At 43.8% G+C, this 13,161-nt stretch overlaps 1 protein-coding gene across 1 annotated transcript; it reads left to right on the top strand.

Annotated features, from left to right (window-relative positions):
* Window positions 1–936: 936 nt before the first annotated feature.
* On the top strand, window positions 937–7,621 carry KLF6 (KLF transcription factor 6). Its single transcript, XM_053996518.1, has 4 exons — window positions 937–1,381; window positions 4,271–4,844; window positions 6,578–6,701; window positions 7,123–7,621. Exons 1-4 carry the CDS (start codon window positions 1,280–1,282, stop codon window positions 7,172–7,174), a joined length of 852 nt encoding a protein of 283 aa, XP_053852493.1. The 5' UTR covers window positions 937–1,279; the 3' UTR covers window positions 7,175–7,621.
* The last annotated feature ends 5,540 nt before the right edge of the window (window positions 7,622–13,161 follow it).

Below are 13,161 nucleotides of genomic sequence, written 5' to 3'. Positions count from 1 at the left end.
CATTCATGCAAAGATCTCTTTCCATGTGAAGCTCTAGGACCATCTTAGGGATGGTCAGGGACCCAGCTCCTGCTCCAAGGTGTCGTTGAGGCCTCCCCAGCTGTCCCTGAGAGGACAAAGGAATGACAGAAACATCCAAACCCTCCTGCTCACTGGAAAACACAACCCATGGAGCCTGCAAAGCCTGTGGGTGTTGCTTCGAAGCCTCACGGGGAAGGTGCTGTGGAGGGGGGGGGGGTTCACGATTATGCCGGTCAGACAGGACACCCCTGCACAGACCCGAGTGGGGGTCACGGGTACGCTGGCACAGACCCGAGGGGCCACGGTTACCCCCGGACAGACGGGACACCCCTGCTCAGGCCCGGGGGGTCACGGATACCCCGGGACACCCCTGCTCAGGCCCGGGGGGTCACGGATACCCCGGACAGACGGGACACCCCTGCTCAGGCCCGCCACAGCCTCGTCCCGGCTCCGCAGCGCCCCCCGCGGCCGCCGCCGGCAGCGCCGCGCTTGCCGCTCCCCTCCCCCGCGCGGCCGCCCCGCGCGCGCACACCGCCCCTTCGGAAAAAAAAAAAAAAAAAAAAAAAAGCAGCCTCTGCTTCCCCGCTTTATATACCCTGCTAAAAATAGCCTGCCGCCGGGCCGGCCAATCAGGAGGGGGCGAATTTCGAATCGGGCCAATGGCGGGAGCCGTCACGGCCGGGCTCGGTCACGCCAGGAGGAGCCGCGATGTCTGCCGCGCGGCGATTGGGCGGCTCTGACGTCATCGGCACGCGGGTCGCGGGGCGCGCGGCGGGGATTGGGCGGCGGCGGCGGGCGGCGCGCCGGGATCACGCGGGGCGGGGGCGGGCGCGGGGGCGGGGCGGCGGCGCGGCCGGGCAGAGCTTTGAATAGGGAAGTTTTGCGGGGGGCTCCGCTCGCAGAGTCCGCGCCGTGTTTGCAAATATTGGGGCCGCTCCTGCGCCAGGTCCGCCGGCCGCGGGAGGGGGGACAGCCGCGCGCCCGCCCCGGGAGACGTCCTGCCCTGCTGTGCGATTAAACTTTGCATGAAACTTTGGGTCTTTTTTCCTCCCCGAGCTCCTCAAGGAATTAATACATATATCTATATATACAATTTTATTTTTTTCTTCTTTTTTTCATCTCTGGAGGAAGGGGGGGGGGCTTGGAAACTGAGAGCAGAGGTTGACACCCCCCCGCACACACCCCGCAACCCCTGCACATAAAGGAGGCATCTGTATTTTTGGTAACCAGCACTGACTTTGTTGTTGCAACTTGAGACATGGATGTTCTCCCAATGTGCAGCATCTTCCAGGAACTCCAGATTGTGCACGACACGGGTTACTTCTCAGCCTTGCCGTCCCTGGAGGAATATTGGCAACAGGTAAACGAGGATGTCGATGTTGTTGTTGTTGTCGGGGATTTTTTTTTTAAGCCGTATTAAAGGATAAGCGGATTTAAGAAAGAAAAAGAAAAAAAGGCAAAAAAAAAAAAAAAAAAAAAAATCAAGCCCAAGTGTCAGCGAGGAGTTTGGGGAGAATTCAGCACAAATGTGTAGAGATGTTTTGAAGCAGGTGTTTCGGCTTTGAGCAGACGGCTGTCTGGGGGGAACAGTCCCGAGGCGGATGGAAGGAGCTGCGCATCCCCGTCTCTCCTTGTTTACCGCCGGCGCTGCCGGGGGCTGTCAGCGCCCGCGGCCGCTCCGCTCCGCAGCCGCGCGGAGCCGCCGCTCGCTCCACACCGAGTCCTGGCAAAAGTTTTGCGCTTGTACCAGGTCCAGACTCCACAGCTGGGTCTTGTCATCCGAGCTCCCTGCCTTGGCCAAGGGCTGCTTTGCGCCCTGTGCTGTGGGTTTATGTTTTTGGTTTGTTTCTTTTTTTTTTTTTTTTTTTTCTCTGCTGGTGTTTTTTTTTTGTTTGTTTGTTTGTTTGTTTGTTTTGTTTTGTTTAATATTTTTTCCTGCAAATGTATACTGTTATTGTTTTTGTTCCTGGCGAAGACGGGGAAAAAGCCCTCCAGGAGTGTCGGCACACACGTCTGTGTGAGTGCATGTGTATGTACATGTACAGAGCGTGGCTGCTCCCAGCGCAGGGAGCTTTGTCGAGCCCGTGAGTTGTCAGTCATATGACAGCGATCCCCTTGTGCTAATTGCCGTGGCCGGGAAGGGAGAAGAACGGAGGCTTCTTCCCTTTAATGGACATATTTTTTTGCCCATTTTTTTCCCTCCTTCCTCTCTTTACTATGATCCGAGCAGTGGGATGGCAGGGTCTGACAGCCCCGCGGGGCTCGGCGGAGCGGGGCCGCCGCTCAGCCCGGTCACCGGATCGATACCTGCTGGCTTTACAGAAGGACGAAGGAGCCTTTCCCAGAAGGTTGAAATGCAAAGTGTTACAACCTTCACATGCCTACTAATTGTATGCAATGACTTTTTTTTTTTTTTTTTTCCCTCTCCCTCCCCCCGCTCCCCTTTCAGAGCGGCAGCTCCATAGTACGTGATTGAAATGGAGCTAAGTAGTTTCCTTCAGGCATTCGGGCTCTTGGCGAAGCGCCAGCCCTCGTTCCCAGTAGCCTTCAGAGGCATTTAAACTCGGAGAGCTTCACTCTGCTCCCCATTACTAATCTACCTAATGAGGAATTTAAATTAGCCGAGAATATGAAAGTTTAACAAGATCTTAATAAATGCTTTTTTTGCTAGTTTTTGCGGAAAATCAAAGCACTCTTGTGCTATCACTGTAGAAACCCTTCTTGTTTTTAAAAGCACTGCAACCCAGTTCCCTAATTATAGGCAAACACATAAATACCGTGTGCAACACTGGGTTTGGTTTTGGGGGTTGTTTGTGGTTCTGATTTTTCTGTCCAATTTTTGCCTACACTCCGAGCCTGACCAGAGCATGTGACCCAGTTTACTGGAGCAGTGCTGGGGGAGAAAGGAGGCTGCTCCCATGGCGGCTCTGCTCATGGGCAGATGGAAAAGGGCTGTGAGGGGAATGTATGGCATTTGGGACCGGGTTTTGCTACCGAGCTTGGAAAAGATGATCTTGCTAAAATAAGTAGTGTTTGGTTTGGAAACTTGGTGTGTCCGTTTTCTGTGTAAAGCTTCCATATGGATCATTTCCTATAGTGGAAAGAATAATCCCGAAACATCAGCTTGTTGCCATAACAGTTCACGTTCTTTTTTTTCTTTTTTTTCTGTTCTCTGAAAGATGGCTCGAAAGTCAGCAGGGTGAAATGAAATTGAAACCCACAGTTTCACCCATTTAGGGTGGTTTTGTTTTTTGTTTTGTTTTCTTTCATGGAGTCAGGGGAATGTGGTTGGGGGGAAGTTGTCCATGTACTGTTACATGTACATTTGCAGAGTACTTTCTTGGCAGATGGTCATGGTTTTAAAAGGAAGTCTCCTTTGGCATTTCGTGAAAGAAAGAAAGAAAGAGATGACTCATACAGTTGCACTCTTGGCCAGTAGATAAAGTTCTTGTTCATTGTGGGACTCCCAGCAGGACCTCAGAGTAATTTCCCATTTTGCATCCTATAGAACAGGACATTTCTATTCTGGAACTTTTTTCCTCCCCTCTCCTCTTGTTGAAGTTCTCCATGTTCCTCTGAACACGCATGGGAGCAGTTTGAATTATGTGCTGTGCATGCCAGTGAGCTTGGAAATGACATTCTTTGAAAGTCGAGTGTGCTGTGTTCTCATGCACAGGAAATGGGAGGATGTCTGCTGCTCCATTGATGTCCCCAGAAGACAGGCCGGCAGCTCTGCAGCCATGCTGAAATGTGGCTTTGTTTTCTGACACAGGGTTTGGGTTTTAGCTGGGTGTCAGGGCACGTTGTGTTCAGTTGGGTCTTTTCAGCCTTGTGTTTGTGTGAGAGAGATACAAAACAACTTGAAATTAGTCAAGGTGCAAGAGCAAAGTGTAGTTTTATGTTGTGGTTCTCTATGGTCCTTTTCAACATCAGCCTGCTGAAAACACAGATTTTATGATGAGAGTGATGATAATTTAACTGAGTCATTAGAATGCTATTTTGGAAACCAAAGCTGACTTGCACCTTCAGCTGTGCGTTTGAACTGTTGCCCAGGTCTTGAAAACTGATTTCTTTTCATCGTAACAGTCACCTAGTTACGGCTTGAGGAGCCTTTAATTTGTTTTGAACCTTGAAACCTCAAATCGAACGTACTACATTCCTGCATGCTTTTTGAAGTGTAAAATAATTTGGTTTATTTTTAAGCAGGCCTGTAACTTTTCTCCTTTTTTCTTCCTTCTCTTTCACATAGACATGTTTGGAGCTAGAACGATATCTTCAGAGTGAACCCTGTTATGTTTCTGCATCTGAAATCAAATTTGATAGCCAAGAGGATCTCTGGACCAAAATTATTCTGGCACGTGAGAAAAAGGAGGAATCTGAACTGAAGAACACATGTGTCCCAAAGGAGGACAATCTTGCTAGTCAGAACTTAGAGACCAACAGTTTGAATTCTGACGTGAGCAGTGAATCTTCAGACAGCTCTGAGGAGCTCTCGCCCACGACAAAGTTTACCTCTGACCCTATAAGTGATGTTTTAGCCAGTTCAGGAAACTTGAGTTCATCTGTCACTTCCACTCCCCCTTCGTCTCCTGAGCTGAGCAAGGAGCCTTCTTCCCAGATATGGAATTGTACGCCGGGTGAGTTGCATTCACCAGGGAAAATCCGTACCGGTACCACTGGAAAGACTGCAGAAAAAGGTACACCCTCCAATGGTGACACCTCGCCAGATGGCAGAAGGCGTGTTCACAGGTGTCACTTTAACGGTTGCAGGAAAGTTTACACCAAAAGTTCACATCTGAAAGCACATCAGCGCACTCATACAGGTTAGTAACCCTATGCTTATTAAGACCTGGCAACTACTGTAGGGAATACCCCGTGGTGGTGGTGTCACAGCATTACTCAATCACTGGGTGGTAGCCCAGGTTTGGAGAGATGATGTAATAGTAGCAGAGGCTTACCAGCATGGACAACATCACTTCCTCATTCTCTTCATGAGCCAGGGCACTTGCTGGTGGATTAGGCTGCTGTCATAGCAAATAGGAGCCACTCGTCTAAGCAGGCAGCAGCTGGGAAGCTGCAGCAGCACGTGGTCTTCAGGAGCAAAGGTCCAGCCAAAATGGGTGCCAGGCCTTTCTTGACGATTATTTTTAAAGCAAAAGTGAGCTAGGACTTTTTTTGTTAAAAAAAAGGAATGTATATCTAAAAATCAGTCGGATCACTAAATACTATAAGAACTTGTTTTTTTTGCTTCAGTCCACATCGGGTCTATTTCATCAGACATACCAAGGCCTTGATTATATTAAGTAGAGCTATATTTGTAACTCATTTAACACTTATGCATGCCATTGTTATCAGCAAAAAATCTTGGAAAGCCACAGTGTGTTGTTTTCCTTCTGACACATCTGCCCAATTAGACTTAAAAATGTACAATCCACTGTATAATTTGATCCCAAATTACTGAACAACGGCATTATATTCTTACAAAACCTGAACTAAAAATAACTATCCTATGTGTTATTGGGAAAGAAAGTGAGGAAGATAGACACTTCAGGGCTTTTATAAATATTTTATGGTTGAAGTAGCCTGCTGATGTGCTTGTTTGAGCATTATTATTTGATATCTCTTTATGACAGCAGTTAGATGTGTAGAGCTGTGCCTTGGCTCAGTAGTCATGGCTTAATGTGAGGAACTGGCATGGTGTTCTTGGTGTACCAATCCAAACACCTATATGGATGGTTGGCTTTTTTATTTTTTCCCCCTAAGATGTGGGAAAGAGAATTCAGGGAAAATATTCTATTTTGACTCATGAGCTCAACATTTCGTGGCTTTTATGGGAAGTCTGAGCAAGCTCAGATGCTCCCATTGTTGCACAGAAGTCAGATAAAACAGGATTATTTCAAAAGAAAAAAACGATTTCCCCTGAAACCGTGGTTGTTGAGCAGACATAAATAGCTTCCATGCTCAGAAGTATTGCAGAACTGGTGCTCTGGTGCTGTCTGGTTGAGAACGTTCCTGTGAATGGAAGTGGTATTTCTTGAATGCTGAAATAGCAGTGTTCAAAGTGGTATGCAGGCTTTTCCAAGAATAAGTGGCTCAGCAGAAAGGAGGTTGCATGTTATGCAGATGAGTGAGTGACAGAGGACTTTGATGCAATACAGTAGCCTAATTGCATTTTGGAGCCTAGCTGTGCTGTCTTTAATCACCTTTCTGAGGTGAATGGTACCTGTTTGGGAGTAAGCCTGCCATTATAGATAAACAGGAATAGTAGAGGACTGGATTCCTTTGTTTCCTAGGATCCTGTTTAATCACTTTTTATTATTATTTTTCGTGAGAATGAGCTTATTTGATGTGCTGTTACAGCAAGACAAGTATTTAGTGCAATACAACAGGAATCATGTGGATGAATTTTGTGAGCCTTCTTTGCATGTTCTGAAGCATTCAGATGGGTTAAATAAAATTGTCTGTCTTTGGAGGAGTGAAGGAGGTTTACATAGCAAATGATAGCACCTGTCTTTGAATGAAGTCATGACTAACATGTAATCTGCTTTCTTTGTAGGGGAAAAGCCTTACAGATGTTCATGGGAAGGGTGTGAGTGGCGTTTTGCAAGAAGTGATGAATTAACCAGACACTTCAGAAAGCACACTGGTGCCAAGCCTTTTAAATGTAGTCACTGTGACAGGTATGTGGTTAAAATGCACCCTTTTAAATAGTTATTTTTAATGCTTGTTGGAAAGCCAGTCTAGGCTGCTTTTCACTTGTGTAGGAATTACTTGGGAACAGAACAGTGTCTGGTAGTTTTAAGGAACTATTGCATATTTAGGCTAGAAAAACCCTTCCATTTTACTAATCGTAGGGAAGTGGTTTGTAGCCTGATCTTGCAGATGAATGTTGAGAAGTCCGCAGTGCTACCACCCATCTGCAGAGCTCCTGGGTGCCCACAGACACCTTGAGTACTCCCGTGTATTCTGGGAATGCCAAGTCCCTCCTCCAGCAGCTGTGTTTTGGAGCAGCAGAGCAAGGGGAGGTGCCTCAGCCCCGCGCGCGTCGCGTTGCGTTCTGGCGGCCGCGGGCTAACGCGCAGCCTCGCTCTTGCCTTGCAGGTGTTTTTCCAGGTCTGACCACCTGGCCCTTCACATGAAGAGACACCTCTGAATGGGTCAAGAGGTGAATCCTGCGGGCTAAGAGGCGTCAAGGTTGAAGAGCCTTGAGCAGAGGGATGCGTGTTCCAGCCAAAGCATGCCATTTTGCACCCTACCCAGTTGCCTCCAGGACCTCACTTCCTTGAAGGTCTTTTGAGGGCTAATAAGTCATGTAAGAACGGCATAGCAACCGCGGTGCGTGATGTTTGGGGTTTCCTGGACTCATACACTGGTATCTAACCTTCTGAGTGGCTCCTAAGCCTTTGCCGTGAGCATGTGCACTGAGAATGTTAATGATTGGGCGACTGTATGCGATGAGGATCTCTTGATGACTGTATGCTGAGGCACATTTTTTTTCTTGTGGTTGTTTTATAACTGTAAGAGAAAAAAAATAGTCTGAATGTCTTGTATGTGAGGAATATCTCGTGAGATGGGACGACCACCAATCATTTCCAAGGGGTGGGGGGAGGGGTGTCTGCACCTTTTTAGAGGGAAAACCTGAGAGGGGGAAAGGGGGGAATAAAGAGAGTCAGGATGCCAGAATGGAAATGGGGAACCTCCCTGTTCCTGTGTGAGAGGAGCTTTAGGTGTCTGGTGCAGCTATTAAACGTGCAATGTGTCAAGTAGCTTGTTTTACTTGCTACAGAGCTCATTTGTAATCCATTGTATAAGCTGTGTATTTACAAATGTAACACAACTATAACTTTTCATTATAATACAAAGGTTATTGCATGGTTCTGGGGAACTATATGCTTTTCCATTCTTTAATCAGGACTGCAGTTTTGATTCCAGTTAAGAGCAGCTAAAATACAATTGGTCTAATGTTACATAATGTATGGAACATGAATAATTTTTTTGTTGGGTGGATAAAACCACTATTGGTTAGAAACTGATTTTTCTCATGCAGCTAATTTTTCTCTTATTTATGCCTTGAGGACTAACTTCTGGTTTTCTAGCTGTTAATGCACTGTTGACCTTAATAATGGTGCCTTATGCAAGTGACCTTCTCTTGCAGGGGGTCTTATACAGGGGTATGGGTGATGCATGCTTTATTAAGGCTCTCTTTTCACCTGGCATTGTACTGTATCAAATGTATAATATGAGGGAAAAAAAAGGTTACTTCCAGGGTCCTCCTTCACAAAGACAAATATAGAGAAAAGTCATTCATGTCAGTACAGTATTTGTTTAACTTAGACAATTTGACTGTGTTACAGTATAATGCATATGCCAATTGAATACCTGACCAGTTCTGCCACCTTGAGACTTTTTTTATATTGACCTTGCACAACAACTGTGTATATACACACCCCAACTGTACTTAATATGTCAAGTTTTCATACATATTAAAGATACAGAAGTATTAAAAGATGTATTTGCTTAAAAGGCACAAGTTTCACATCTATATATCTAGCTATCTGTTGGTCATACAGAAAGAAACTATATTACTTTTTTTTTAAAAGTGGGCAGAAAAATAATTGTGTATGTATATTTGTGTGTACAGTCTGTGTATGTGTGTATATATATAGATAATATATAAATATTTTTTTTAAAAGGAAAAGAATTAGAACACATAGCTAGAAAATGCCACAGCCCATCAAAATATTTCCTCTTCTCCCTTCCTCCCTGCAATATGGTCATTAAGGAGACAAAGAAATGAAAGATACAGTTAATTAAAATCTAGCATTTTTAGAGGCTTTACCTTTAGCTTAATGGTATGCTAAAGGCTTTGTTGGCATTCAGTCCTTCTCAGACTGCTGACTGTGTTATGTAGTTATTAGGTTGTCTGGAATAGCGTATCTGTGGCCATTTAAGAATGATATGAACCGAATTTTGGCATGCTAAAAGAATATTAGCTGTGTGGAGAAGAAGTGCACTCGGGTTTTGGCCCTCCAGCTTACTGGAGGACCTGTGAGTGAGCTAGTCGTTGTGGTGGTTAAGCTCTAATTTTACATAGTTCAGCTGAAATAAAGACTGTTTTTTCCTAGAGTAGGAATAGTCTGTCCAAAACCAGTTTTGTTTTGTTTTGTTTTTTTTAAACCAGCTCACTACAGTTGATGCAATGAAACATGTGACCTGTTTCTTTTACTATTAATTATCAGTCTTGCTTACTCTGCTAATATTTTGGTATATCTTCCTGGAAATGTATGTAGATAAGTGGTTTAAAAAAAGTATATGCAAGTGATCTGGTTCTATGGAACACACAGGCTTAAATCATTCTCATTTCATTTTTGGTTTAAATTGCCTGAAAATGCACTTTTTTTTTCTTCCCCCAAACAGAAAAAAATTTCCGGAAAATGGATTTCTATTTACAATTCGGTTTTGTTGTATTTTTAACTCCTTGTTTGCATTGTCCTTGGCTTAGCCGTAATTCTTATAAATAAGAAATTTAAAAAAAAATAATAAAAACAAACAAACCAACCCCAAACAAAAAAAAAGAAAAAAAAAAAAAAACAACAAACTTGCACTGGCTTGTCTCAATTGTGAAATACCATCAGACTTGTGTGGATGGGGTGGGGCTGTGTGCCATATGTCAAATGCCTGTAATTTTCTTAATAAGCAAGTACATTTTGTTCAGGTGATAACTGAGCCTCAATCAAGCTGAAAAATAAAAAAACATTTTTGCTTGAAATTTAAGAAGAAAAAGTTTCTATTAGTGAAATTTCTTTTTTGTTTTTGAAGCACCCTGTTATCTAAAGAATCTCTTTGTAAGATTTTTGTAAAAATTTTGTTTTACAAGATTTTATTTGAAATTGTTTTTTGCAAGATTGTTATATTTCTGTATGAATGTATTTTTTATTGGAATAACATAAAAAGAAATTCTTATCAGCATCACGTGTTTGTTTTCATCTTTCTTCTCTCCAAGTCCTACACACCAGACAATGTCAAGTACTATGTTGCTGCTTTGTATTGGGTCACACCTGGTCATGGGTGCAAACACCTATAGGTCGGGTCACTTTGTGGAAGATAAGCCCTGTTGGGAAAATAATTTTGGTAGTAGAAACTAGGAGTTCTTTCATGTCTGAAAAGCTGCTCTTGACTCATCATTTGCCTCAGCGGAATAAATAGTTAATGTGATTGTTTCTGCAAGACTGCACCTTCATTTCAGATCGTTTGTTCTGGAGAGGTGAATGCACATGGGACGAGTTCGGCGTGTGGGAAAGGAGGTTCAGTGGGCATTCAAAGGGAAGGACAAAGCCAGAAAGGTGGTGGCTGGGCTGGAGGCACCTGCCCTTGACAGCTGCTGAGTGTGGGCCTTGGAGCTGCCTGGTCCGTGGGGAAGCAAGCCCAAACCCTTGAGGTGCAGCTGTGGGAAGGAGAGCTTGGAAGGGACAGCATGAGATCTTCCTGCTCCAGACACACATCTGAGGCTGCTGTGGGGCTGACCTGTCCCACATGCTGGTGGTGACCTTCAACCTGTCAAACACAAACCTCTCTGAACTGCATTCTTTGTGAGCAATGGCTCTTCAAAGCATGCCTGGCATGCACCCTGGCTCGAGACCCATGCAGAACTTGTTTGATGTTGCCTTGTGGCTCCTGCTTCACTCATGCTGGTGTTAAAAGTCCCTCAAGCATCAAGTAGAAACAGTGGGAAAATGGCAAAGTTGTATGCTGAGATCCTGTCTTTGAGCATGTGAATTCAGTTTGTGTTAACATATAATGGATTTAGATTATTTATAAATGGTCTAAAATGATGCAAAAGAACTGAAACAATGAATAGAGATTGAGGCAGAAGCAATGTAGAAAAAGGACCCTTGCCACCTTTTCTAGTTAGCCCTGCAGTGGGCTGGTAAATGGGCATAATGCCTGTATTAGGCATGGCAGAAATGGCAATTTAGGCAAATTCATGATCTGCAATGGGAGACGTACATTAAATTTTACCACTGGTATTATCTCATACAATAGAACACAAGTGTCTTCTGGGAAACTTAGTTAAAGTTTGAATAGAAATAGAAAAGGCTACTGAGGTTTAGGCATTGAGATACTTTGCACTCCTCATGAAGAAATGGAAATATTTTTAAAGAACTGATCTTGACCTTCTTGGAGATTCTCCACCCAAAATGTTCAATGGGTGTGTAATATAGAACAAGGATTGGCAAATTTTTCCTGTTTATTAGGTGTGTGTCATCTTGGGCTGTGTCATATACTACCTTAAAAAAAAAAGAAAAAGCCTGAAAACTCCTTTATTAAGGATGTTATTGAGATTCCACCTTTTTGTTTTTTTCCTCAGATTGTACTGCAAAAACAGCAGTGTGTGCAGAAAAAAAAGAGACTACTGACAGCTATTGGGCAACAAGGAAACTACAAAGCAGAAAGCAATAGTGCATTTCAACATGCACATCTTCTGCAGGTTTGCTTAATTGTGGATTTTGAAATGCAGAGCAGAGGGGAAGAGACATACTTGAGGGTGAAGAAGTCAGGTTCCTAAGGTATGGATATGGATTAGTAGCCTCTGCAAGTTCCAACAGCTTCAGCTGAGGTTAGAAAGGTGAAGAGGAGGACAGAGCCTGTGAGCCAACAGGTTAGCACAAAGGTTAGATATGGCATGTTTGTGCAACCATCAAGATGAAACAGTTAAAACCCAAAACAACCCATTTGGATGTTTGTTTTGGAGGTTTTTTTATCCTCTTGGGTGTGAAAAATCCAAGCATACAAGTGGTCAGTGCAAGTAGAGCGTATCACAGTTTGCCAGGTTATTCGAACAACTGTGTATTATAAATACAGCGTGACTTTGAAGTTCACAATAGACAAGTGGTTGCTGTTTTATGAAATTGGATGTCCATATTGTTTAGAAGTTACTGACTGTCTCCCCTCCATATTGTTTAGAAGTTACTGACTGTCTCCCCTCCAAACCATATTACAATTTGAAATAAACTGAATCTGGAATTGTTGGGCCTGTTAAGGCATGTTGAGAACAAGCTGTATTTTATTCTTACATCTTTAAGAGTTATTCATGGTATCTCTGCCTTTGTGTCCAACTTTTACCTCTTCCATTCTTCTCAACTACTTGCACATTTGTTCTTTATTTTCTTTAATTGCTCTGAAAGCTGTGAGGAATAAAAACAACCTCTGTAAACCACACAAATAGCAGCAGAAAAACTAGAAACAAGGAGAAGGAAGAACACTGTGGCAATTGTTTCAAAAAGTAGCTGAGTGTTCTTTGTGCAGCACCAAAAGAGTATGTGACCTCACATATTTACACACAACAGGGAGAGACAGTGTTTGATAAGAGGAAAGCTTCATGGTCCATCCATTGGAGGTCTCCTCAGCCTTTTCTGGACAGTGGAGTTCAGGTAGACTGAAACAATAATGGAGCTCTAACTGCACGACATTGTGTGAGGGGACACAGGTAAAAAAGGTTTCCCCTCACATTTTAAAGAATGAAAAGCATGGTATTTCCTCATTGTCCTTCCATTTCTTCAGAAATTCCTTGGAGAAAAAATGGCTTAGATAGGAAATCTCTGCACTATTTCTTCCTGAAGCTTTTGCAGATTTGTTCCCTCTGGTAGCACTGGTTTATAAACTCAGCAACAATACCAGTACTCCAGTCCTTTATTTCTGGTGACAAGAGGTTACCAAGCAGCTCATATTCCCACAGAGGTCTGCTTGCTTTTGCCTCACCAACTGGGATTGTGTAGCCAAGAGGTATTAACAGGTACTTCTGAAATAAAGCCTCTGACATGGCAAGAAGCTCTGCTGAGATTATACAGTCCAAGGCAATGGTATCTTTATATTTTTTCCCTTTAGCTCTTTTACCTCTACACTTGCTGTTTCATCCCTTATTCATGGTCCTTGGATATATGGCATTTATTTTTGATCAAACCTGTAGCAATACTGTCTCATAACCATTTGAGCTCTTACATTTAAGGGAGAATGAGCAGACAGAGTATTGCTTTTGCACACAGGTCTACAGAGGTTTAATCAGTCTAGGATTCATCGGAGCTACCCTGGGAAATAAGGGTTTGCAGGTTCATGCATTAATATTGCGAGGCATTGGTCAAA

This window comes from Vidua macroura, chromosome 1 (genome assembly GCF_024509145.1).
Source record: "Vidua macroura isolate BioBank_ID:100142 chromosome 1, ASM2450914v1, whole genome shotgun sequence".
NCBI lineage: Eukaryota > Metazoa > Chordata > Aves > Passeriformes > Viduidae > Vidua > Vidua macroura.
This window is presented reverse-complemented; position numbering and strand designations above follow the sequence as displayed.